General features: G+C 43.6%; 1 protein-coding gene across 1 annotated transcript in view; it reads left to right on the top strand.

Annotated features, from left to right (window-relative positions):
• Nucleotides 1-23,597, top strand: part of myo15aa (myosin XVAa) — a gene marked incomplete at both ends in the record, with an annotated part of 162,716 nt that overhangs the window by 17,292 nt on the left and 121,827 nt on the right. Inside the window, 7 exon segments of the mRNA XM_084329168.1 lie at nucleotides 3,081-3,171; nucleotides 5,229-5,289; nucleotides 5,292-5,331; nucleotides 5,661-5,724; nucleotides 5,982-6,095; nucleotides 15,015-15,176; nucleotides 18,793-18,906. Coding sequence (XP_084185294.1) covers nucleotides 3,081-3,171; nucleotides 5,229-5,289; nucleotides 5,292-5,331; nucleotides 5,661-5,724; nucleotides 5,982-6,095; nucleotides 15,015-15,176; nucleotides 18,793-18,906 — 646 coding nt within the window.

Raw genomic sequence — 23,597 nt, 5'->3', positions numbered from 1 at the left:
CACACATACGCTGACACTTCCATGCACACACACAGACACAGACACACACACACACACACAGTGTATGACAGTGTGTGTGTGCGTGCGTTCGTGCGTGCATGTGTGTATGTTGTGGAGTGATTTAGGGTTGGTGTAAGGTGACCAGTAATGGCCCAGTTTTTGGCTAACCAGACGATGTGGTGAAACCTTACGCTGGAATGTAGTCACCGTGCTTAAACACACACACACACACACACACACACACACATACACACACGCACGTGCACATGCACGCACGCGCCGGCGCACGCACACACACACACACACACACACACACACACACACACACACACACACACACACACACACACACACACACACACACCACCACCACTTTGGCTAGCCTACATAATGGTGGGATTTAGAGTTAAGCTGTGAAGTCAAGGCCTCGTTTAGAGTGAGATTAGTCCTGTATCGTATCAATGACTCCACGATCACCTCTCTGGCAAGGACACACAAGGGTCAACTGATGGCTCTTGTAACTGACTGACCAAAGAAAAAAAAACTGGTGTACTGGCGTTTAGACCGCCGGGTAAATTCACACCTGTGTTACGAGTAGCTGGCTTTTCCGTGATGGGTGAGCGGCGCAGAGCTGGATAGAGTTCACCACGGATCCTGTTTCCTGCAGCACAACACCATTTGAGTCTTTTTCTACATGTGTCGGGGATATTGACTTTTCTCAGCGCCACCTAGAGGCTCCTGTTTTCTTCCCTGTGATGACGTTATTGATCCCTGTCACTCTTTAATTTAAGGGGGCACCTTCTCCAAAGAAAATTAACAATGAACAAAATAATTAAGCAATGATACTGATGGTATGTCATGAATATTGCCACGGCTGTGATGCGCCCACAGGCACGAGAGCGAAGCTCGACTGCTGTAGGCATCACAGCTGTGGCAATATTCATGACATACCACAGGCTTCGAGTGTATTATTGCTTAATTATTTTGTTCATTGTGAATTTTTTTGCATTATACGTATCAGTATAATGCAAGCAAAGGTCGGAGAAAGTCATCAGCACCTTGGGGGATCAGCACCTTGGACAGTTCCGGGATGAATACCGCTAGATGTAGGCCCGTCCTCTTTATCTATCCACTCGTTTATGGTTAACGGGTACGTTAAATCAAACGTAACGTTGTCCCCAGAGTAGGTCATGTTGACACAGGTTCCGTTTGATGAATGGCAGTTGAAACTTTCTACAACATTCTAAAGCCAGAGCGCAGTGGTATATATCATGGTGATATCATGAACATACTCACTGTTTAGAACACTCTCGACCAATCACAATGCGTGGTCGGAACTACCTGTTGTATAACAATGCGTGTACGGTTCCCTGGTCTGCCTGGTCCTGTGAGATCAGTGATCAGCTCAAATCTATTTGATGCTCAGGGGCGCCCCTAGCTCCCACAGCAGGCAAATCCACACTCCTGTTTCAGCCTAGAGAATCCTTCCATTCACCCGTCCCTGTGTCAGTAGCTCCCTGCTAGCTGGAGATTGACAGCTCATTGAGTAACAGAGGCCCCGCCCCTCTGCCCTGCCTTACACAAAGTGCCCTTTGTAACCCTTTCACTGCCACACAACAAAAGGTTAACCCTTTCACTACCACACTACAGACGGTTAACCCTTTCACTACCACACTACAGACGGTTAACCCTTTCACTACCACACTACAGACGGTTAACCGATGTGGCGATGTCCATATACAATGTTTTAAGTGCATGGGGTGCCCTTTTGTTACTTATTAAGACCCTGCTCCCCAAAATGCGTGCGTACGGTCCTGGCTGACTGACCTCACCGTTATCATCTGACCCCCTGGTCAGCAGTGGCGTTGTTTCAGTAAAAGGCAAGGTATGGCGAGAAGGGAGGGGGAGGTGTCAAATCAGTTGTGCAATAGTCACTTTTGGTGAGTTGTTTCTATACAATTCAGTTATATGACATTTAGGTATGACACAGGACTACACAAGCATTTTTAGTATAGAAATGTGTCAACAGACTAAAGCAGGGAACCACAATATTTTGCATACAAATTATGCAGAATGTAATATCATAACTGTCTATTACTTTTCTTGCAATTGAGCCAATTTTCCTTAGGTACGGTTTTGAGGTGTGTGTTCAACAGAATGTAGTATCAAAAACACATTCACAAAAAGTATGGGTTACTGAATGCTGAACTGCACTGTTAATCACTAAGCCATTGTAAGACCTTACCTGTGTCCCTGTATCACGTGTCTCTGCTGTCCTTTGATTAAAAAACGTCCCTAGGTCCATTTTCCTTTTTTTTGGGCATATTTCAGTTAGTCACAGTAAAAGTCACCTAGTAAAAGTGAGATAATTGACAATATCAAAACATGCTAGGGCTGTACCGAATAGTTCATTCGTTCATAATGTTGACATTCGAATTCTAAATCAACATAAAAAATTGTAATAAAAAAAAAAAAAATGTTAAATGTTTATTTGCCAAGGTATGGCGAGTGCCATACCTTGCCATACCAGAACGACGCCCCTGCTAGTGGTCAGATCATCACAAAGAGATCAAACAGACTGTCTCTTTTTTTTTATCCACTTTTTCTCCTCTTTTTCAATTTTTCTCCCATCCCAATTTCGCTGTGCCAATTCTCCCCTCCCTTGTCTTGAATGTTGCTCGCATATGCCCCCCACTGGCTGGTTGTAGGGAGGATAGAAGCCTTGCATCACGTGTCCCCTCCGATACACGAGGAGGCAGCCTGTCACATCTTTTCACCTGCCAGCGCGGACTCTCATTGGCGAGGTGTAACGTGTGGGAGGCTCACACTGCCCCCGCCATTTCCTGTCTCTGCTGTAGGAGTCACTGTCCACAACATCCAGATTACCACCCATCGACTTCCACCCGCTAACTCTGCCAATTGAGTTAGTATGACGGCCGGCCCAAGCCGGAGGCAACGCCGACAGCCGGATTCGAACCCGGTATCTCTTGCGTTGGTGACGAGCGCAATGTCCACTGCGCCATCCAGCCGCCATAAACAGAATTTCATTGTGTTGTTATTGTGTGTTCCTCTCCTGCCAGCGGGGAAAGTGGATCTGGGAAAACTGAAGCCACCAAACTGGTCCTACGGTACCTAGCAGCAATACACCATAAAGGCAACGTCTCTCAACAGGTACATACAAACAAACACACACACACACACACACACACGCACACACACACACACACACACACACACACACACACACACACACACACACACACACACACACACACACACACACACACACACACACACACACACACACACACACACACACACACACACACACACACATGTCTTCTTGTCACTGTAGATCTTTTGACTAATGCCTGTATCCCTGCATCTCTATTGGCTGTCTGTGGGTGCAGATCGAGGTAGTTGGGGTTCCCTGCGGGTTTTGCATGGCGCTTTTCAGCTCATCTTCACATACTAACTACACGTATTGTAGTTAGATGGTTATAACTGCTTTGTTGCCGTGTTGTGTCTTGCTGTGATGTGGGATGATGCTCCTTTCAGCTTGTCCTGCTGCAATCATCGTAGAGTCAAGTGATTATGATCACAGTCATTATGCCATGAAGCCATTATTGTTACGGCATTGTGCCATTTTAGTATGAAATGCATGACGCATCAAGAGAATACTATGTTCTATTCCAATTGATGATGTAACATGATGTATCATGTCAATTCTACAAATACTTAAACAAATTTGCGATGCCTTGATAACTTTAATTATAGGTTCTCAAGTGACATGTTATGTGACATTGTAATGTACAGTATTCTGCCCTGTCAAGGCTAACCGCAGTAACTCGAAAAAAGTCAAAATTTATTTATGAGTGAAATTGAACTTGTCAATAAATGTTTTATCTTGTGACCAAGTTTCAGATGTTAATGTCGCTCAGTTTTGGAGATATGGGGTTTTAAAAACTGCAGTAACTACAAAATCACACTCAAAACCCAGGCAGACCGCAGTAACTTCCAAACAGTGAAACTGAGAAAAATGGCTTTAAAGATTTTTGACTTGCCATCAAAATGTGTTATAGGTAGATAGATGATAGTACAGATTTAACATGTATTAATGAAGTAATCTTTAGGCATACAAAAATATGACGTAATTATTTTAATTAACCCCAAAAAATCAAATACTGCACTCTGCTGCACGATTTCCTTAAATAATTATACAGGTAATGTACAGGCAAAGTGCATTAACTTCAAATACAATGTTGTTTTCCCTCCAGCTTTCATAACTTAACCTAGCCATTTTGAAAATGAAATTTAACACCTGAATATATTGGAATGATGATGATCCAAATAAAATGGCTAGGTTAAGTTATGAAAGCTGAAGGGAAAACAACATTGTATTTGAAGTTACTGCACTTTGCCTGTACATTACCTGTATAATTATTTAAGGAAATCGTGCAGCAGAGTGCAGTATCTGATTATTTGTGGTTAATTAAAATAATTACGTCATATTTTGTATGCCTAAAGATTACTTCATTAATACATGTTAAATCTGGTACTATCATCTATCTACCTATAACACGTTTTGGATGGCAAGTCAAAAAACTTTAAAGCCATTTTTCTCAGTTTCACTGTTTGGAAGTTACTGCGGTTAGCCTTGAAAGGGCAGTATTGCTCTGAATGCTCTAAATGCTCTGGTGATAGCAGTATGTTCTTTATAATGAATGCTCTAGTGACATCAGTGTATTGTTCTGAATGCGCTAGTGACAGTGTTGTATTGTTCTGAATGCTCTAGTGACAGTGTTGTATTGTTCTGAATGCTCTAGTGACAGTGTATTGTTCTGAATGCTCTAGTGACAGTGTTGTATTGTTCTGAATGCTCTAGTGACAGTGTTGTATTGTTCTGAATGCTCTAGTGACATCAGCTGTATTGTTCTGAATGCTCTAGTGACAGTGTTGTATTGTTCTGAATGCTCTAGTGACAGTGTTGTATTGTTCTGAATGATCTAGTGGCATCAGTGTATTGTTCTGAATGCTCTAGTGACATCAGTGTATTGTTCTGAATGCTCTAGTGACAGTGTTGTATTGTTCTGAATGCTCTAGTGACAGTGTTGTATGTTCTGAATGCTCTAGTGACAGTGTTGTATTGTTCTGAATGCTCTAGTGACATAAGTGTATTGTTCTGAATGCTCTAGTGACAGTGGTGTATTGTTCTGAATGCTCTACAGATTCTTGAGGCAGCTCCTCTCCTGGAATCTTTTGGAAATGCCAAAACCGTACGGAATGATAATCCAGCCGCTTTGGAAAATATATAGAGGTCTTTCTGGAGGAGTGAGTATGAACTAAATTAATTAAATATTACCAACGATGCATAATGGAGAGTATGGAAAACATACATGATTTTCATCTTAAATTGCCTCCTCCAAATCTATCTCTCTCTCTCCCCCCCTCTCTCTCTCTCTCTCCCTCTCCCTTTCCCTCTCCTCTCCCTCTCTCTCTCTCTCTCTCTCTCTCTCTCTCTCTCTCTCTCTCTCTCTCTCTCTCTCTCTCTCTCTCTCTCTCTCTCTCTCTCTCTCTCTCTCTCTCTCTCTCTCTCTCTCTCTCTCTCTCTTCTCTCTCTCTCTCTCTCTCTCTCTCTCTCTCTCTCTCTCTCTCCCCAGTGGTGTGATCAGTGGTGCCATAACCTCTCAGTATCTACTGGAGAAGTCACGTATCGTCTTCCAGGTGACAAGCACACAAACACAAACACACAAACTATGCAATTTTTCATGTACCCTTTATCATTATGTGTGTGTGTGTGTGTGTGTGTGTGTGTGTGTGTGTGTGTGTGTGTGTGTGTGTGTGTGTGTGTGTGTGTGTGTGTGTGTGTGTGTGTGTGTGTGTGTGTGTGTGTGTGTGTGTGTGTGTGTGTGTGTGTGTGTGTGTGTGTGTGTGTGTGTGTGTGTGTGTGTGTGTGTGTGTGTGTGTGTTTACCCCTGCAGGCCAAAGATGAGAGGAACTATCATATCTTCTATGAGATGCTGGCAGGTCTGCCCTCCCAGCAGAGACAGGCCTTCTATCTGCAGGGGGCAGAGACCTACTATTACCTCAACCAGGTAACAATGGAATAGACCTACTATTACCTCAACCAGGTAACAATAGAATATACATACTATTACCTCAACCAGGTAACAATAGAATATACATACTATTACCTCAACCAGGTAACAATATAATATACCTACTATTACCTCAACCAGGTAACAATAGAATATACATACTATAGTATTACCTGTCCTAAACCATAACAGTAGAATATACCTACTATTACCTCAACCATAACAATATAATATACCTACTATAGTATTACATCAACCATAACAATATAATATACCTACTATTACCTCAATTAGGTAACAATACAATAGACCTATTACCTCAACCATAACAATATAATATACCTACTATTACCTCAACCATAACAATATAATGTACCTACTATTACCTCAACCAGATAACAATAGAATATACCTACTATTACCTCAACCATAACAATCAATCAATCAATCAATCAGATTTATTTATATAGCACATTTAACATGACACGTGTCAACCAAAGTGCTGTACAGAGGGTAGATACATACATAGATACATATTGACAACAATCACACTCCGTTTTATGGGAGGGCACACAGGCAAGCACACAGTAAAACGGGGCATGAGTCAGTGAACGGGAAAGGCTAGTAGGTAGAAGTGGGTTTTGAGCCTAGATTTGAAGGCATCTATCGAGGGGGCAAGCCTAATGGAGGTGGGGATGCTGTTCCACAGTTCAGGGGCTGCGACAGCAAAGGCACGGCCCCACCTGAGCTTGAGGTTAGACCTCCGGACTGTCAGGAGTCTCTGATCGGCTGACCTGAGGGACCTGGTGTTGGAATAGGGGGATAGGAGGTCTGAGATGTAGGAGGGGGGGTGACCATTAAGGGCTTTAAAAACAAATATGAGAACTAGGGCTGGGCGATATGACCAAAAACGTTATCGCAATAAAATTATAAAATTATTTTCATATAATTCGATATCGATAATTATCGTCGATATAATGTCTGTCAAGTTTAATTAACTTCTTATGCTGCTGTGAATGTCTCAAGTCGAGTTGATGTCGTCATCAGTCCGCGCACGTTAGCAGCAGCCGACAAGCGGAGTATCTCATGACAATAAATATGACACTAAAACTCTCTTCCGCCACAATATATTGAAACGACGTCCACTGTATAACCCCACACTACTTAAACGTGGCCTCAGAATTCAAAACACACACATACTCGGCACGTAAATATATAAAACAACGCCGTGCAAGCTAATTAGCCTAGCAAGCCTGTTGTTTATAAGTGGTGTATTCCATGACAATGTGCTAAATATTACACTAAAATACTCTCTTCCGCCACAATATATTGAAACGACGTCGACTGTATACCCCACACTACTTAAACGTGGCCTCAGAATTCAAAACACACACATACTCGGCACGTAAATATATAAAACAACGCCGTGCAAGCTAATTAGCCTAGCAAGCCTTGTTGTTGAGTCCTATTACCTCTGGGTCTCCTTCCGGATCTCGTTCGCTCTCGGCCATCTCCTTCACTGATTGGTTGTTAGCTGTTGTGCGTATGCACGTCACGTCATCACGTAACGTTGGTTGTTGTTAGTGAATGTGGTGAGCCGAGGCTGAACGGAGCCAAGCTTGGAAATCGATATATCGAAACGTTGCGACCACGTTTCATGTTTATTTCGAGGAAATAATTTATCGCGATAGTTATCGTTATCGTTTTATCGCCCAGCCCTGATGAGAACCTTAAAATCTATCCTGTAGCGTACTGGAAGCCAATGAAGGGAGGCAAGGACATGGGTGATGTGGTCTCTCTTGCGGGTTCCGGTCAACAGTCTGGCAGCGGCGTTTTGTACCAGTTGTAAGCGGGACAGGGAAGACTGGTTAATACCTATATAGAGGGAGTTGCAGTAGTCTAATCTAGATGAAATGAAAGTGTGGATGACTCTCTGAAGGTTTGCAGGGGAGAGAAGGGCTTTGAGTTTGGCAATGGTGCGTAGTTGGAAAAAACATGCCTTTACCACTGAGTTCACTTGTCTGTCGAATTTAAATTGTGGATAAAAGATGACACCTAGGTTCTTGACATAAGGCTTGACCAAGGAGGACAGGTTGCCAAGACTGTTGGTAAGGGTGGTGACAGCGTCTGGGGGACCGAAGAGGATTATTTCGCATTTGTTTTGATTTAGTTGTTTTGTGCCATCCAACATTTAACGTCATCCAGGCAGGACATGAGACTGTTAAGTAGAGACTGGTTGTTAGGTTTCAGGGAAACGTAAAGCTGTGTGTCGTCAGCATAACAGTGAAAAGAGATGGTGTGCTTCTGAATGATTGGACCAAGGGGTAGCATGTAAAGAGAGAACAGGCTTATTTGTTGGCTGTCGATAGCGACAAATTCCGACAAAATCCGTTCAGCGATTCTCGAGTTACATGCCGGTATTTGAGGCTTGTGCAAAGTACACGGTATTGCACAAAATACCACTCCCGACTCTTGGCGCAGTAGTTCCGTCAATCTAGATCTGATCTCGAAAATGATTGTGGAGGTGGCTTTCCAATGAGTGTGGCTTTCCAATGATACCCCACCTGGGCATGTATGAATCAGGGATCTGGTGAAAAACTAACGAGCGAAAACAGGAAGAGAAAAACAGCCGAATGAATTGAAGTCTATGAGAAAACGCAGTTTTTCTTTTGTACACAGTTTACCAAAATCACTCCTAATCACTCATTTCTGAATGGATCTTTATGAAATTTGGACATGTACTACATAAGGCTTCAGGCTATACGCCTTACCACCTTCTGGGGAAATACTACCTCTGGACTATTAACTACTACAGAAAAAGTTGTTTTTCTACAACTCAAGTTCAGACCTATGTTACTCTATTACGTTAGCACTAAAAGTGAATTATTCTTCTGAAATCAGAAACTTCAGAATGTCATCTTTCAAAAGAGGCTCATGCATGTGCTATAAGTATAAAGTATGTTGTTTTGGTTTGCAAAAAAAGTATGCAGTCCTCAAAAACTAAAACTAAAATGGCCAGGAGACTCGTTGCAGGTTAAGAGGTTAAACAGAGAGTGTCCAGGGTGATGTGGGTCTTTAAACAGAGAGTGTCCAGGCTGATGTGAGTCTTTAAACAGAGATTGTCCAGGCTGATGTGGGTCTTTAACCGGTTAACCTGCGCCCCCAAAATTGGCCATTTGCAAACCAAAACAACATACTTTATACTTATAGCACATGCTTGAGTCTGGTCTCTTTTGAAAGATGACATTCTGAAGTTTCTGATTCCAGAAAGAAAATTCACTTTTAGTGCTAATGAAATAGAGTAACATAGGTCTGAACTTGAATTGTAGAATAATAATGCAGGACCTGTTGCGGAGGTCTTTATTCGGCATGCAACGACACTCAATGTTTTAGCGGTACACACAGTGGTTAGTTTTTTTTAGCACACACACCGGAACACACACGCATGCATTGTCTCTTTAGAATCGCCGATGCGATTAGTCTCTGCGATTAACCCATCCCGTCGTCCTTCCCCCCCAAGGGCAGCCGGGAGCAGACAGGCGTCAACGTGAGCTGCGCCAGGGGACCAATCCAAGTGCTCCTGTCCGTCTTCGTCAAGGACGCCACAGCGTTAGCGATCTGTTGTTGTGCATGTTTTTCCATTGGGTTTATCTTATCGGGGGGGAAACCCTTGCGAGCACGGGGAGAACATGCAAACTCCACACAGAAAGGCCTGGGAGATACCCCACCTGGGTACCTGGCATCATGGAAACCTGGTCCCCAAGCGGGAATCGAACCCTGGACCTTCTTGCTGTGAGGCGACAGTGTTAACCACTACACCACCGTGCTGCTGCTGAGGTAGTATTTACCCAGAAGGTGGTATGGCTTACAAATCCATACGGACCCATAGCCTGAAGCCGTATATAGTACATGTCCAAATTTCATAAAGATCCATTAAGAAATTAGTGGAGGCTTCCGGTTTGGCGAGGAGCGGGTGAGCAGCTGCAGAACAGAGCTCCCGGTCCAAAATTCAAGTATGGTAATAAAAAGTTATAAAACACGATAAAAAGTAACAACACGAGGAGATGACGCAGCAAGTATAACGTTAGACCACAGCGAGGTCTGGCTGGAGATGGAGCTACAAGCTAACATGGAAGCTAACACGATGAATATGCAAGTTAGCATTCAGATCAGGCTAGAAGCAATACAGAATGCTAACGATGCTAACATGCAAATCAACACGCAGGCTGGACTCAATGCAATACAGAATGTTCAGAGGAACATGGAGGCTAATTCAAAAGAAATAAAAACGTTAGACAACAGCGAGGCTGGAGACGAAGCTACAAGCTAACATGGAAGCTAACACGATGAATATGCAAGTTAGCATTCGGATCAGGCTAGAAGCAATACAGAATGCTAACGATGCTAACATGCAAATCAACACGCAGACTGGACTCGATGCAATACAGAATAATCAGATGAGCATGGAGGCTAATTCAAAAGAGGTAAAACAAACAACCCCCAAAAGAAGGACAAAGAGATGCTGGATACAACCGGACCAACCAGGACTCGGGCACCGGGGTCGGCCGGACCATCCGGGATGCGGGCATGGAGGTTGCCCAGGCCGGCCAGGATGCGAGCGTTGAGGCTACACACACCAACTGGGAGCCGAGTGCCGAGATCAACCAGACCAGCCAGGATTCAAATAACGAGATCTCACACCAAACAGGACTCGAGCACTGAGGTCACACACACGGACCAAGATTCAATACCACATATACATATTATTTGATAGTGAATGGATGTTATGATTCGAGACACACTGCAGATAACACACAGACCACTGGGAATACAGACAAGGTAAACACATTAGTTGGGAAAATTGGGACTTGATTCGGGACATATAATATAAATAACACGTACTAGACTAAACTGTAGACACTAACACACATGACGCACAACTAAGACGACTGGGAACATGGGGAAAAACATTCAGAGACCTGACCGGGAGCTCTGGAACTGTACTATCATATGAAAGATAAAAATTCAAAGAAAATGTTGGACAATAATAGGGACATTGGAGAATCCCCATTGGGGAATCTCCGTCGTTATAGGAGGGGCCCTCTTCAGGAGAGCCTCACCCCTCCAGCCCGCCAACGGGGGTTAAACAGGGTTAAAAATAATTACCTGGGAAGTGCTTATTTTATAATTTTTTATGTTGTCAGTGCTATTTTTTCATAAATGTATATAGTGATATCGGTGACATGGGAGGTACAGAGGCGGGCAGGCTGAGTTCGGTGGGGGGGAATGCCGGGGGGAGGGGCCATCGTTCCGGCGGTTCGACCCGGGGGAGGGGGGACCGGTATGCGTGTTGTGGGATCGGTATGGGGGGGTGGGGTTTCCTGGGGCCCTCGGCCGCCGTGGCCCGGGCGGTATGGTCACCGGGCCGGGGGGGCACCAGGCTTGGGGTCGTGGGGGGTCGGGGGACCATTGAGGCGTGGTGCTTAGGCCTTCTGCAGGCCTGGGCTTGGGGTTCTCGTGGGCCGGGGGGCTGGCGGTCGGGCGGGGACGGGTGGGGGCTCTGGGTGCTCGGCTCTGCGCATGGTGGACCAGGATATGGGGGTGCTCTGTTTCTCGGGGAGGAGGGCGGGAGGGAGGGGTTTCTCTGGTGGGGGTCAGAGCGGCTGAGCTTTGCCCAGTGGGGTCCTGTATGTTGCGGGGTCGGTGGGCGTGGGGTGGGGCTCTCTGTGGCATGGGAGATAGCGGGCTTGGCTCGGTGGGGGGGAGAATCTGTCCCTCTCCTCTGCTGGGCCTGGCCCAATTAATTCAAGGGACCCGTGTCACTGGGGGCACGGCTCCGCGCGCATCGGCCTGGGATATGGGGGAGTTCTACAGGCTTAACTCAGGGGGGGGGATGTCGGGGGGGGGGGGGCATCGTTTCCGCGGTTTGGCCCGGGAGAGTGGGGTCTCGTGGGTTGTGGGTTAGTTGTGCGGGGGGTGGAGTGCTTGGTGACATGGGAGGTAGCGGGCTTGGCTCGGTGGGGGGGAGTACCACCCCTCGCCCCTCCACTGAGCCTGGCCCAATTAAATTCAAGGGACCCGTGTCGCTGAGACTAAGTGCTCGGTCCCACGTGGGATGGACCTGGGATGTGAGGGAGCCCGGTTTCTGGGGGTGGATGGCGGGAGGGGGGGGTCCCTCTCATGGGGGTCTGGGAGGCTGAACGCAGCCGAATTCAAGGGGCCCATGTTAGTGTACTGTTTTGTTATTGATGTCATTGTAGGTATTGTATACGTGTTGTTTGTCTATAAATGTTAATAAAAATCTAAGTAAAAAAATAAAAAGAATTGTGATTAGGAGTGATTTTTGTAAACTGTGTACAAAAGAAAAACTCAGTTTTCTCATAGACTTCAATTCATTCGGCTGTTTTTCTTTTCCTGTTTTCGCTCGTTCGTTTTTTTTTGTTTTTTAGATTCATACATCCCCATGTGGGGTATGATTGGAAAGCCACACTCAATTACTACAACCCTCCACAATTATTTTCGAGATCGCCAAATGATTGACGGAACTAGATCCCCAAGAGTCGGGAGTGGTATTTTGCGCAATACCGTGTACTTTGCACAAGCCTCAAATACCGGCATGTAACTCGAGAACCGCTGAACGGATTTTGTCGGATTTTGTCGCTATCGACAGGCAACAAATAAGCCTTCAATTCGATATATATATTGTATTACAAAATATGCACACCCGAGCCACTAGAGGTCGCCAAAGTGCCGGTGAGCAAATCGTCCTCAAAAGGGCCCACATGTGGGCCCTTGCAGCCTAAGAGGTTTTAAACAGAGAGTCTATGTCTATGGATGGGAGCTCCATGTTCCTACGATCCTCTCTGCAGTTTTAATAGTCCTCTGGAGAGCCGTCCTCTCCTTAAGTGTGGTGATACCTCTGGTGAGGACCCTCTCCACAAGACCTCTGGTGAGGACCCTCTCTATAAGACCTCTGGTGAGGACCCTCTCCACAAGACCTCTGGTGAGGACCCTCTCTATAAGAACTCTGGTGAGGACCCTCTCCACAAGACCTCTGTAGGCCTCTGATGAGGATACTCTCCACAAGACCTCTGTGGGCCTCTGGTGACACTCTCCACAAGACCTCTGTAGGCCTCTGATGAGGACCCTCTCCACAAGACCTCTGTAGGCCTCTGATGAGGACCCTCTCCACAAGACCTCTGTAGGCCTCTGATGAGGATCCTCTCCACAAGACCTATGTAGGCCTCTGATGAGGATACTCTCCACAAGACCTCTGTAGGCCTCTGATGAGGACCCTCTCCACAAGACCTCTGTGGGCCTCTGATGAGGACCCTCTCCACAATACCTCTGTGGGCCTCTGATGAGGACCCTCTCCACAATACCTCTGTGGGCCTCTGATGAGGACACTCTCCACAAGACCTCTGTAGGCCTCTGATGAGGACCCTCTCCACAAGACCTCTGTAGGCCTCTGATGAGGACACTCTAAACAATACCTCTGTGGGCCTCTGATGAGGACACTCTCCACAAGACCTCTGTGGGCCTCTGGTGAGGACCCTCTCCACAAGACCTCTGTAGGCCTCTGATGAGGACCCTCTCCACAAGACCTCTGTAGGCCTCTGATGAGGACCCTCTCCACAAGACCTCTGTAGGCCTCTGATGAGGACACTCTCCACAAGACCTCTGTGGGCCTCTGGTGAGGACCCTCTCCACAAGACCTCTGTAGGCCTCTAGTGACCCTCTCCACAAGACCTCTGGTGATGACCCTCTCCACAATACCTCTGTAGGCCTCTGGGTAAGTGGCTGACGACTCAGGCCTCATGATCTGATAAAACAGAGCCACTGCTGCGCCCCGCGGCGGTGTCGCTCAAGTTGTCACTCAAGTTGTCGTTAGCGTACAGGACCCGGAAACCTGAAGCCATCCACACTCTCCACCTCGGTGCCTTTGACCCACAGAGGTTGCAGAGAAATCCAGAATTAGCTCCTTGGTCTTGTCAGTGTTGAGGACAAGACTGCTTCCCTCCCCGTAGGTGAGTGTCTCATCCACCAGCTGCCTGTAGTGCAGTTCATTGTTTCCCTTGACGAGTCCTAGGATGGTTGTGTCATCTGCAGATTTGAAAATATAGTTTATAGGTAGACAGGCAGTCATGCGTATAGAAGAAAACATGGTGTGTTTAATACAAGTGAAGAAAGAGGCACTGGAAAATAAACAAGTCAAATTATATTTAGACAAAATATAAACATGTTCTACACGAATTAACTTGTATAAAAAATAATACAGTATGTCCCCTTAACATCCCTATTTATTCTGCCCTCCCTAGGTGTGAGTAGGCTGGCTAGTTTGGCAGATAGTGAACAGTTCCCATTGAACAGAAAGCCATGTAAAGTCGAGGCTCTTTATTGACACGTGGTTAAAGCTGAAAAACTGAAAATACAAAAAATGGAGATGTTACAATTACATTGTTAAAATATACAATCACAACATGATGCAACAGAAATGAAAAAAGTGCAAACTGCTACCAGCAAATAGATTGCACAAATACCATGCAGCTAGCAAAACGCCCATGTGGTTGATTAGCGTGGTGCTATTTTAGCTTTAGCCTTTTAACAATTAGTTAAATTATTAGATAAACATTTACATAAACTACCTAAATAACACAAAAACGACAAGAAAAACAAAGGAATGTTCTTACAGACAAATCTTTTCCAAGGCTTAACTGAAAGAAATGGTGATCCAGTGTTCTCTCTCATCTGCTGTCTTGCAAGCATTGAACAAACTGAAAAACTGCAAGCTCAAACGACTAAACTTAAACCCAAATAGCTATACACAAAACCACCACTAGGTGGCTACAATGATGTCCACCAACAGTGGGCAGCACACTATTCAAATAGTTACTCTTCTTCTCTGTCTCCATTCAGGGAGGGGATTGTGGGATAACAGGAAAGAATGATGCAGAGGACTTCCTGCGTCTTCTGGCTGCCATGGAGATCCTTCACTTCGCCCCCGACGACCAGTCGACCATCTTCAGAGTCCTCTCCTCTATACTGCACCTGGGAAATGTCTACTTTCAGAGATATGAGGTAAATTATCTCTCTTTCTCACTGCGTCTTCCTCTCACCTTTCCCCCTCATACCTTGAAAGTTAATGAAGACGAAGATGAATCGGGACTCAGGACCAATGGGAGGTTACGGTGGGGCGTGAGGCCCAATGAGGTCAGGCAGTGTACCAAATAGCTACTTCACATTGAAAAGTAATTCAACTACATCTTAAAGGTGCTATAATATTAATAATAATAATAATAATAATAATAATAATAATAATAATAATAATAATAATAATAATAATAATAATAATAATAATAATAATAATAATAATAATAATAATAATAATAATAATAAACTTTATTTGTATAGCACCTTTCATACAGGAATTGCATCCCAAAGTGCTTCACAGCAGTGATGTAGACACAAAATAGACAAAAGATTTGCATAATTATAGACAGGTATAAAATGAGCAGAGCATTTATATTAAAACCTCCCTGAAAAATTATAACAAATAAAATTAAGAAAAAACTGTGATAGATTTCTGTCATTAAAATATATAAAAAAGATTGTAATAGATTTCTGTGTTAAACAGGCCAACCCCAAGAGGGGCTCCTGCACAGGTCCCACCCACCTCCAGGGTCTGAGGCCCCACCCACCTCCAGGGTCTGAGGCCCCGCCCACCTTCAGGGTCTGAGGCCCCACCCACCTCCAGGGTCTGAGGCCCCGCCCACCTTCAGGGTCTGAGGCCCCGCCCACCTCCAGGGTCTGAGGCCTTGCCCACCTCCAGGGTCTGAGGCCTTGCCCACCTCCAGGGTCTGAGGCCCCACTTGTATTGGGAATCGTGCTAAATTAAATCAATGCATAAAGTGCAGACATAGAATGAGTATAACAATAGACCGAATAAGAGCAGTGTTATAGATAACATTCAGCCACTAGATGCTGCACTAGAGCACCAGCATGTTATTTATCAGATGCATTCCACGTGGGGAAATGGGAAGTAGGGAGGGGATACATGTCTGCAACATGTAAACAGCAACATTCATTTTGGACCCAGATTTTTTAGATTTTAAATTCATTAATCAATCATTATTTTGGGGGAAAAGCAATACTTTTATTCCGCACCTTTCTAAAAGCTCTGTGGATGTATTCCTTTTTTTATTTTTTTTATTATTACTCTACATAACGTTTTTATCTATAGAAACTTTAACTACTCTCAAAGATTTTTGCCTGTCAAACTAAAACTACTTTCAAAAAGTAGTTCAACTACATCCAAACTACATCACAATCTGAGTCTACTCTGGAGTCAAATTTTTTTACACAGAGGTACGACTGAACTGATACTGAGTAAAGTGTAGGTGTGTTTGATTTAGGGACCAGGCCAGGCCAGTCCTCAGGCAGCCCAGGGGCGGGGGGTTAAGGAGAGGGCAGGGAGCAATTGTTGAGGTGGAATCAGGAAAAGGCAACATTTCTAGGGAAATATGTAGTTTTATAATTAACTAACCAAGACTATGACCCAAAGTAGTCAGTAGTGATTTACAGTGTTAATTTTGTCAATGAAAATTATGACGTAAGATGCTTGTCAACAAAGGTTTTTTTCATGACGACAACGAGACGTGACGTCACGTTATTGAAGACCATGTGACGCTAACGTGACTAAATAGTTAATTAAATATCGTTGACCACAAATGAGGACACAAAATTTGATTTGCAAAAACCAGGACGAAATTTTTCTTCATGCATGTTGATATTGTTGACTAAAACAAGACGAGACAAAATAATTATAACTTTTCTTAATGCCATCGTTCCGACAGAGCAGTGTGACGGCTGACGGGGAGCTCTGTGTTATTAGCATTAGCTGAAGAGCTATCTGAAAAGCTAGTTTTAGCTTAACGTTACCTTGGCTAAAATTGGGACTATTCATAAGCTGCAGACCTGCAAGCAAAGTACAGCAAGTTGGCAAAGGAGTATTCCAAGGTAAATCACTTTTTCACCAGTAATGTTACATTGTTTGTATTTCCATCTAGCTCGCGTTAACTAGTGGCTAACCTAGCTCACGCTAACGTGGCTAACTGATCGACCTCTCCCACACATGCACGCAATTAATGACATAATAGGCGGAGTCTCAAAAGAGAATGTTGAATATTTATTTTCCATAAGAAATCACAACATAGACGTTACTACTAGCTAACTGGAACGGAGCAGGCTGGATAGGAAGTGCAACAACGTGTAACGTTTGTGCGGAACCAATGTGCCAACAACCTTTCCGTGGGTGAACTCATTGAGTATAGTTGTCAATTAATGATACTAATCTATACAATCACCAGTTGTTGAATAAATACCATTACTTTCTAGTTATTACTAAAAAACAGTGTATATATAAAACAGTAGCTGTAAAAAAATTTTGTTTTTTTTATATAATTTATATAATATATATATATTTTTTTTAATGTATGCACTGGTATCGGATCAGTATAACCAGACCTAAACCACCTCTAACTCTAACCCCTAACCAGACCTAGACCACCTCTAACTCTAACCCCTAACCAGACCTCTTCCATCACCATGTGGCACTTTACACCAACCTCAAAATGTGATTTATCATTTTATATGTTTTTATGCAAGCAGATTGCAATCAGATTGCTACTGTGTGTACTATACACACTACTATTACTATCTACTCAACTACTGTACTGTGTGTTTGTTTACAACACAGTATCATGTTAGTTAGTTAGTGTTGTTACACTGTTACTGCTGTTACTGTTATTTAATATTTATCAATATCAGCTGAGCAAGGCAAGAAGAGTTAATGTGTCTTATTAAGTTATTTCTCCATTCACAGATCGACAGTGCACCCTTCCTGTGTATCACTTGTGCCGCCGACTCAGATTCCCCTATAGGTTAAAAAATAAATACGCAATTTAAATCAGAATATGTTCCATGTTGACTATTTCTGACTTCTGACAAGTTTTTTTCCATTAACTAAAAATAGACAAAAATGTCATCCGTTTTCGTCGACTAAATCTAGACTAAAACAAAAAAGACTAAATTGAGACAAAAACTGACTAAGACTAAAATGCTCAGACATTTAGTTGACTAAAACTGACTAAACGAAAAATAAATGAAGATGACTAAATATGATGAAAATGAAAAAGGAGGACACATGACTAAGACTAAAACTAAAATGAAAATAGCTGCCAAAATTAACACTGGTAGTGAAGCTACTCAGGTTTCAATGCAGTTAAACTACCACCCAACTACTGCAAATTAGTTAAACTAGTAATTTAACTACATTTAATGTAGGGGTTAGGGGTAGGGGCGGGTTTATACATGAATTACGTTACCACGTTTTTAGAGAGTTCCGTGTAGACTCGACCACATACAATTGCATCTGTGGAATTAATTCAACCACTAAATTACCTGTTCATTCCTCGCACACATGGTTGGAGTCTACACAGATTAACCTACAGTAGATGATTGAAACTCACAGGATCTTAACAAGTCTTACATCTATCTCTGTCTCTCTCTTTCTATGTGTCCTCCCCCTCTCTCTCTCCCTCTCTATCCCTCTCTCTCTGTATCTCTCTCTCTCTCTCTCTCTCTCTCTCTCTCTCTCTCTCTCTCTCTCTCTCTCTCTCTCTCTGTTGTAATGCAGGCAGATGGCCAGGAGGTGGCGTCAGTAGTCAGTGCTCAGGAGATCAGAGTGGTGGCTGAGATACTGCAGATCTCCCCAGAAGGACTGCAGAAATCCATCACCTACAAAGTCACAGTCAGTACCTACCTGCGTGCGTGCGTGTGTGCGTGTGTGTGTGTGTGTGCGTGCGTGTGTGTATGTGTGCGTGCGTGCGTGCATGTGGGTGGGTGTGTGGGTGTATGTATTAGGGCTGTCACTTTAACCGAAAATCAAATTCGAAGTTCGTTGCAGAATTGTAGACAAGTTCAAATGAATTTCAGTGAAAATAATTCTAAATAAATAAAAAGTCTAAGCTATTTTCAACGCTCTGAAACGGCACAAAACTCCAAAACACACTCCAAAAGACCAACAAGTGTGATATCAAAAACGGCGAAGATAATAATACAAATAGAGTACAATTTACACAAGTGTAAAACCTTATTTAGCATCGAATTGAAATGATCCTGTTTCAATTATTTCTTGGGCTATCAACACCAAATAAAACTAGCTACTATGTAACATGGTCACGCAACTCCTGAGAGATATTAAAATTGAAAGACCAGTAATTATTTGGAATACGGGTTTTACCGTTTTTTGCCGTTATCCTTATTTTTAAAAGTTATTATTATTATTGTAATATATTATATAATTTAAAATATTTTTTTTACAAATTCGAATTTCTCCCTTCAAGTTCAAATCTCGTTTTTATGTAAATTCGAAATTCAAAAATAATGTGACATCCCTAGTGTGTGTGTGTGTGTGTGTGTGTGTGTGTGTGTGTGTGTGTGTGTGTGTGTGTGTGTGTGTGTGTGTGTGTGTGTGTGTGTGTGTGTGTGTGTGTGTGTGTGTGTGTGTGTGTGTGTGTGTGTCCAGTACACATCCAGTACGTGGTGATGTTTCAAGCCATTATCACCTTCAGTGTCAGTTGCCAGAACACAAAGGACACAGCAGTCGATAAACCCCAGAGAGAGAGAGAGAGAGAGAGAGAGAGATAGAGAGAGAGAGAGAGAGAGAGAGAGAGAGAGAGAGAGAGAGAGAGAGAGAGAGAGAGAGAGAGAGAGAGAGAGAGAGAGAGAGAGAGAGAGAGAGAGAGAGAGAGAGAGATTCTCTCAGGTTGGATGCTTGGGCAGGTGTCCTATCTGTCTGTCTCTGTTACAGTGAGTGGCTGGTTATACGGATTGGCTATCTAACCTCACAGTGCTGCTGAACAATAGACAGATAGACAGGCGGGCCGGAAGGATGATGGATGGAGGGATGAATGGATGGATGGATGGACAGACAGACAGACAGACAGACAGACAGACAGACAGACAGACAGACAGACAGACAGACAGACAGACAGACAGACAGACAGACAGACAGACAGACAGACAGACACCTCACAGCAGCCCATTGTGAAAGTGGACAGCTCCCCTAGTCCTGTGACAACTCCTCTCACGGGTTACGCTGTTTCTATGTGCAGTGAAAACTCTGTTTGTGTGTGAGCCACCGCCAGCCACAAGAGCATTCGTTTACAGAGGAAACGGCAGAAGGAACTTATATCTGCCAACAAAGCACTTAAATCAGTAGTGTGGGAGCATCCTCACCATGCCTGTATGACCAAGACACGATAAAGACCTAAACTAACATTCGCTGCTAATGTTAACTAAGCTGGTCCCAGAACAGTTGAACCTACCCTGGAGCCGCCCACAGTGGAGCAGTCCTCTGGCCAAGTTTTCATTTGAGTTGATTTAGCAGAGGATCGTTTGCTGTCCAGCTCAAACTGCGAGGACAGGGAGACTGTGCTGAGCCTGAGACTGTCTTCCTCTGTCTCTCCCTCTCCTCTCTCTCTCTCTCTCTCTCTCTCTCTCTCTCTCTCTCTCTCTCTCTCTCTCTCTCTCTCTCTCTCTCTCTCTCTCTCTCTCTCTCTCTCTCTCTCTCTCTCAATGATTTTAAGTAGCCAAACCTTACACTATGAAAACAAATGAGCTGAAATGTAAAAATCATTAAGTCTGCTATAAGCCATTCTCACCCTCTCTCTTTCTCTTTCTCTCACTCTCTATATATAACATGTCTTTTTTATAATCTTTAAAAAAAAAGTACAATAATCGTGAACACCGTGATATTTCCTCACACAAAATCTCATATCATGACCTCCCATGTGGCGCCTCCCACCACTATAAGTCTATTCTGAGCCTGTGGGAAACACTGATACACATGCTGTACAGCCATCATCTCAAGCAAACAAAATAAGTCATTTCCCAGTCTCTAAAAAACACATGTGTGATCATGTGGTACAACACTGTAAAAAAAGAAAGATATATATTTTAAATGTCCAGTTTTTTTTTTAGTTTTTTAAATATGGTCAGAACATAATATAGCCCTATGCTAGTGCAAATCAACAGGGCATGAAACCATTTTCTCTCTCTCACATGTCTATATGACTACAGATTATGGAGGTTTTTGCATACAAAAAAAAGCTAATTTACTTGGGAGACTAGGATATAGGCTTTAAAAGTTCTGAAACTTCCCGTCAAGTATGCATCAGTTTGTTTAGTACATCACACATGACACACTTATACACACTTATACATACACACACACACACACACACACACACACACACACACACACACACACACACACACACACACACACACACTTACCATTGTAGAAACATACTAAGGGTAGCAGAATGTTGTTCCCAGAACGTCAACGTGGCTCTCATGAATGCCGGCACTCAGTTTTGCAGTAGCTTGTTCACACGTTTCAGGAATGTCATTCTGTTTTCCTGATGATTCCTGAGGATATTCCCATTTTCCGGATGATTCCTGAGGATATTCCTGTTTTCCGGATGATTCCTGAGGATATTCCTGTTTTCCTGATGATTCCCGAGGATATTCCTGTTTTCCTGACGATTCCCGAGGATAGTCCTGTTTTCCTGATGATTCCTGAGGATATTCCTGTTTTCCTGACGATTCCCGAGGATAGTCCTGTTTTCCTGACGATTCCCGAGGATAGTCCTGTTTTCCTGACGATTCCTGAGGATATTCCTCTTTTCCTGACGATTCCTGAGGATAGTCCTGTTTTCCTGATGATTCCTGAGGATAGTCCTGTTTTCCTGATGATTCCCGAGGATAGTCCTGTTTTCCTGACGATTCCTGAGGATAGTCCTGTTTTCCTGATGATTCCTGAGGATAGTCCTGTTTTCCTGATGATTCCCGAGGATAGTCCTGTTTTCCTGACGATTCCTGAGGATATTCCTGTTTTCCTGATGATTCCTGAGGATACTCCTGTTTTCCTGATGATTCCTGAGGATAGTCCTGTTTTCTTTTTCTCCTCCATATTTTCTACATTTTCCATCCATATCCATATTTTCAAGTTGTCCTGATTACTGTAGCCTCCGGGTTCGCATTAAAGACTATCTGATCCTCATTAGTGGACGCTGCCAATATCAATATCAATAGCTGTAGGTGTCCAGAGAACGCGGTAGCTGTAGATATCATCATGGTCTACTGTGGTCCTCAACAGAACAATGCAGGCCCTTATATTGTGTGTTGGTCTCTTAACAGAAGAAATGTTGGTGTCCACTGCTTGGAAAACCACCTTCGTAAATCTGCCTAGCAGCGGAAGGGTCGCTGGTTCGATCCCCCCGTACTGACAGTGGCAATACTGCCAAAGTGCCCCTGAGCAAGGGCACCTAACCCCCCGTGTAGTATATGTGTACCAACCTGCTCCAATGACAGGTATTGCAAAGTAGCTTACATGCTGTGAGGAAAAACAGGTTGTTGTTGTCCTTGTGGAAATAAAATAAACCAAAATACACTCTTATATATACTCTTAATATCTCACTGTAATATTTCCACAATATCCATGTCCTGGTCTTTCCTATGACAAGACGTTTAACAGGGTCAGTTCTTCCCAGCTGCAGAGCATCACTGTTGGTCAACAGGCCAAAGCACACACCTTGACATTGTGGGTTTGAATCCCGTTCCTGTTCATCCTTCACGTTAAGTCATTCCCATCACACTATGCTGTATTACTGTGTAATAAAGCATGAATACCATACAAATATCCCCTAACACTTTACTTCTGGGGGCACTGTAATAGTAATGAAGTGCCTAAGGAACTATTATGTTAACAAACCGGTCACTTACTCAAGTATCCAGACCTGTGCAGGGAAGTCCTTCCAGAATGCCTCCTACTTCACTTCCCAGTGACACCAGTAAATAACTTTCCATTTGGCTCTTAAATCCCCATTGAAGTTAAATAATATTGGTTCCTACACTTTATTAACATATAATAATTCCTCATTAGTACCTAGTTACTTAATCATTATTTGTACTCCCCGAAGTAAAGTGTAACTAAAGTAATCATTCTCAGCTACACGTCATCTTAGTTTTTTCACTCTTTTTCTTTACCTGTTCCTCTGTCATCCCATTATTATTCCTCAGTCCTCATTTCCTCTTTTTATTCCTCCTCTCTTTCTCTCTGCAAAGAAAATCAATCATTGTATCAGTTACTTCCCGGTCGGATTGAAGAAAGGGAGGCTTGTCGTCCTGAAGGTGTTGAGATGATTCTGTCAGCGGGCGAGAGAGGGTGGTGATGATAAGTGTGGGTGAGGGAGAGCGAGAGGGAAAGAGAGGGAGTGATAGAGAAGTGGGTATAGAGAGAGAGAGGGAGGGAGAGAGAGGGGAGGAGGGATAGATTAAGAGCACTTCTAACTGTCAGGAGCAGTATGTTTGTCACCTACATGCATACACAAACACACAAAAAAACACACAAACACACACACACACACATATACA

The sequence above is a fragment of the Notolepis coatsorum genome (assembly GCF_963971535.1).
Source record: "Notolepis coatsorum genome assembly, chromosome: 14".
NCBI classification, from domain to species: Eukaryota; Metazoa; Chordata; class Actinopteri; order Aulopiformes; family Paralepididae; genus Notolepis; species Notolepis coatsorum.
The sequence above is the reverse complement of the archived record's forward strand: the minus strand, read 5'-3'. Positions and strand labels throughout refer to the sequence as shown.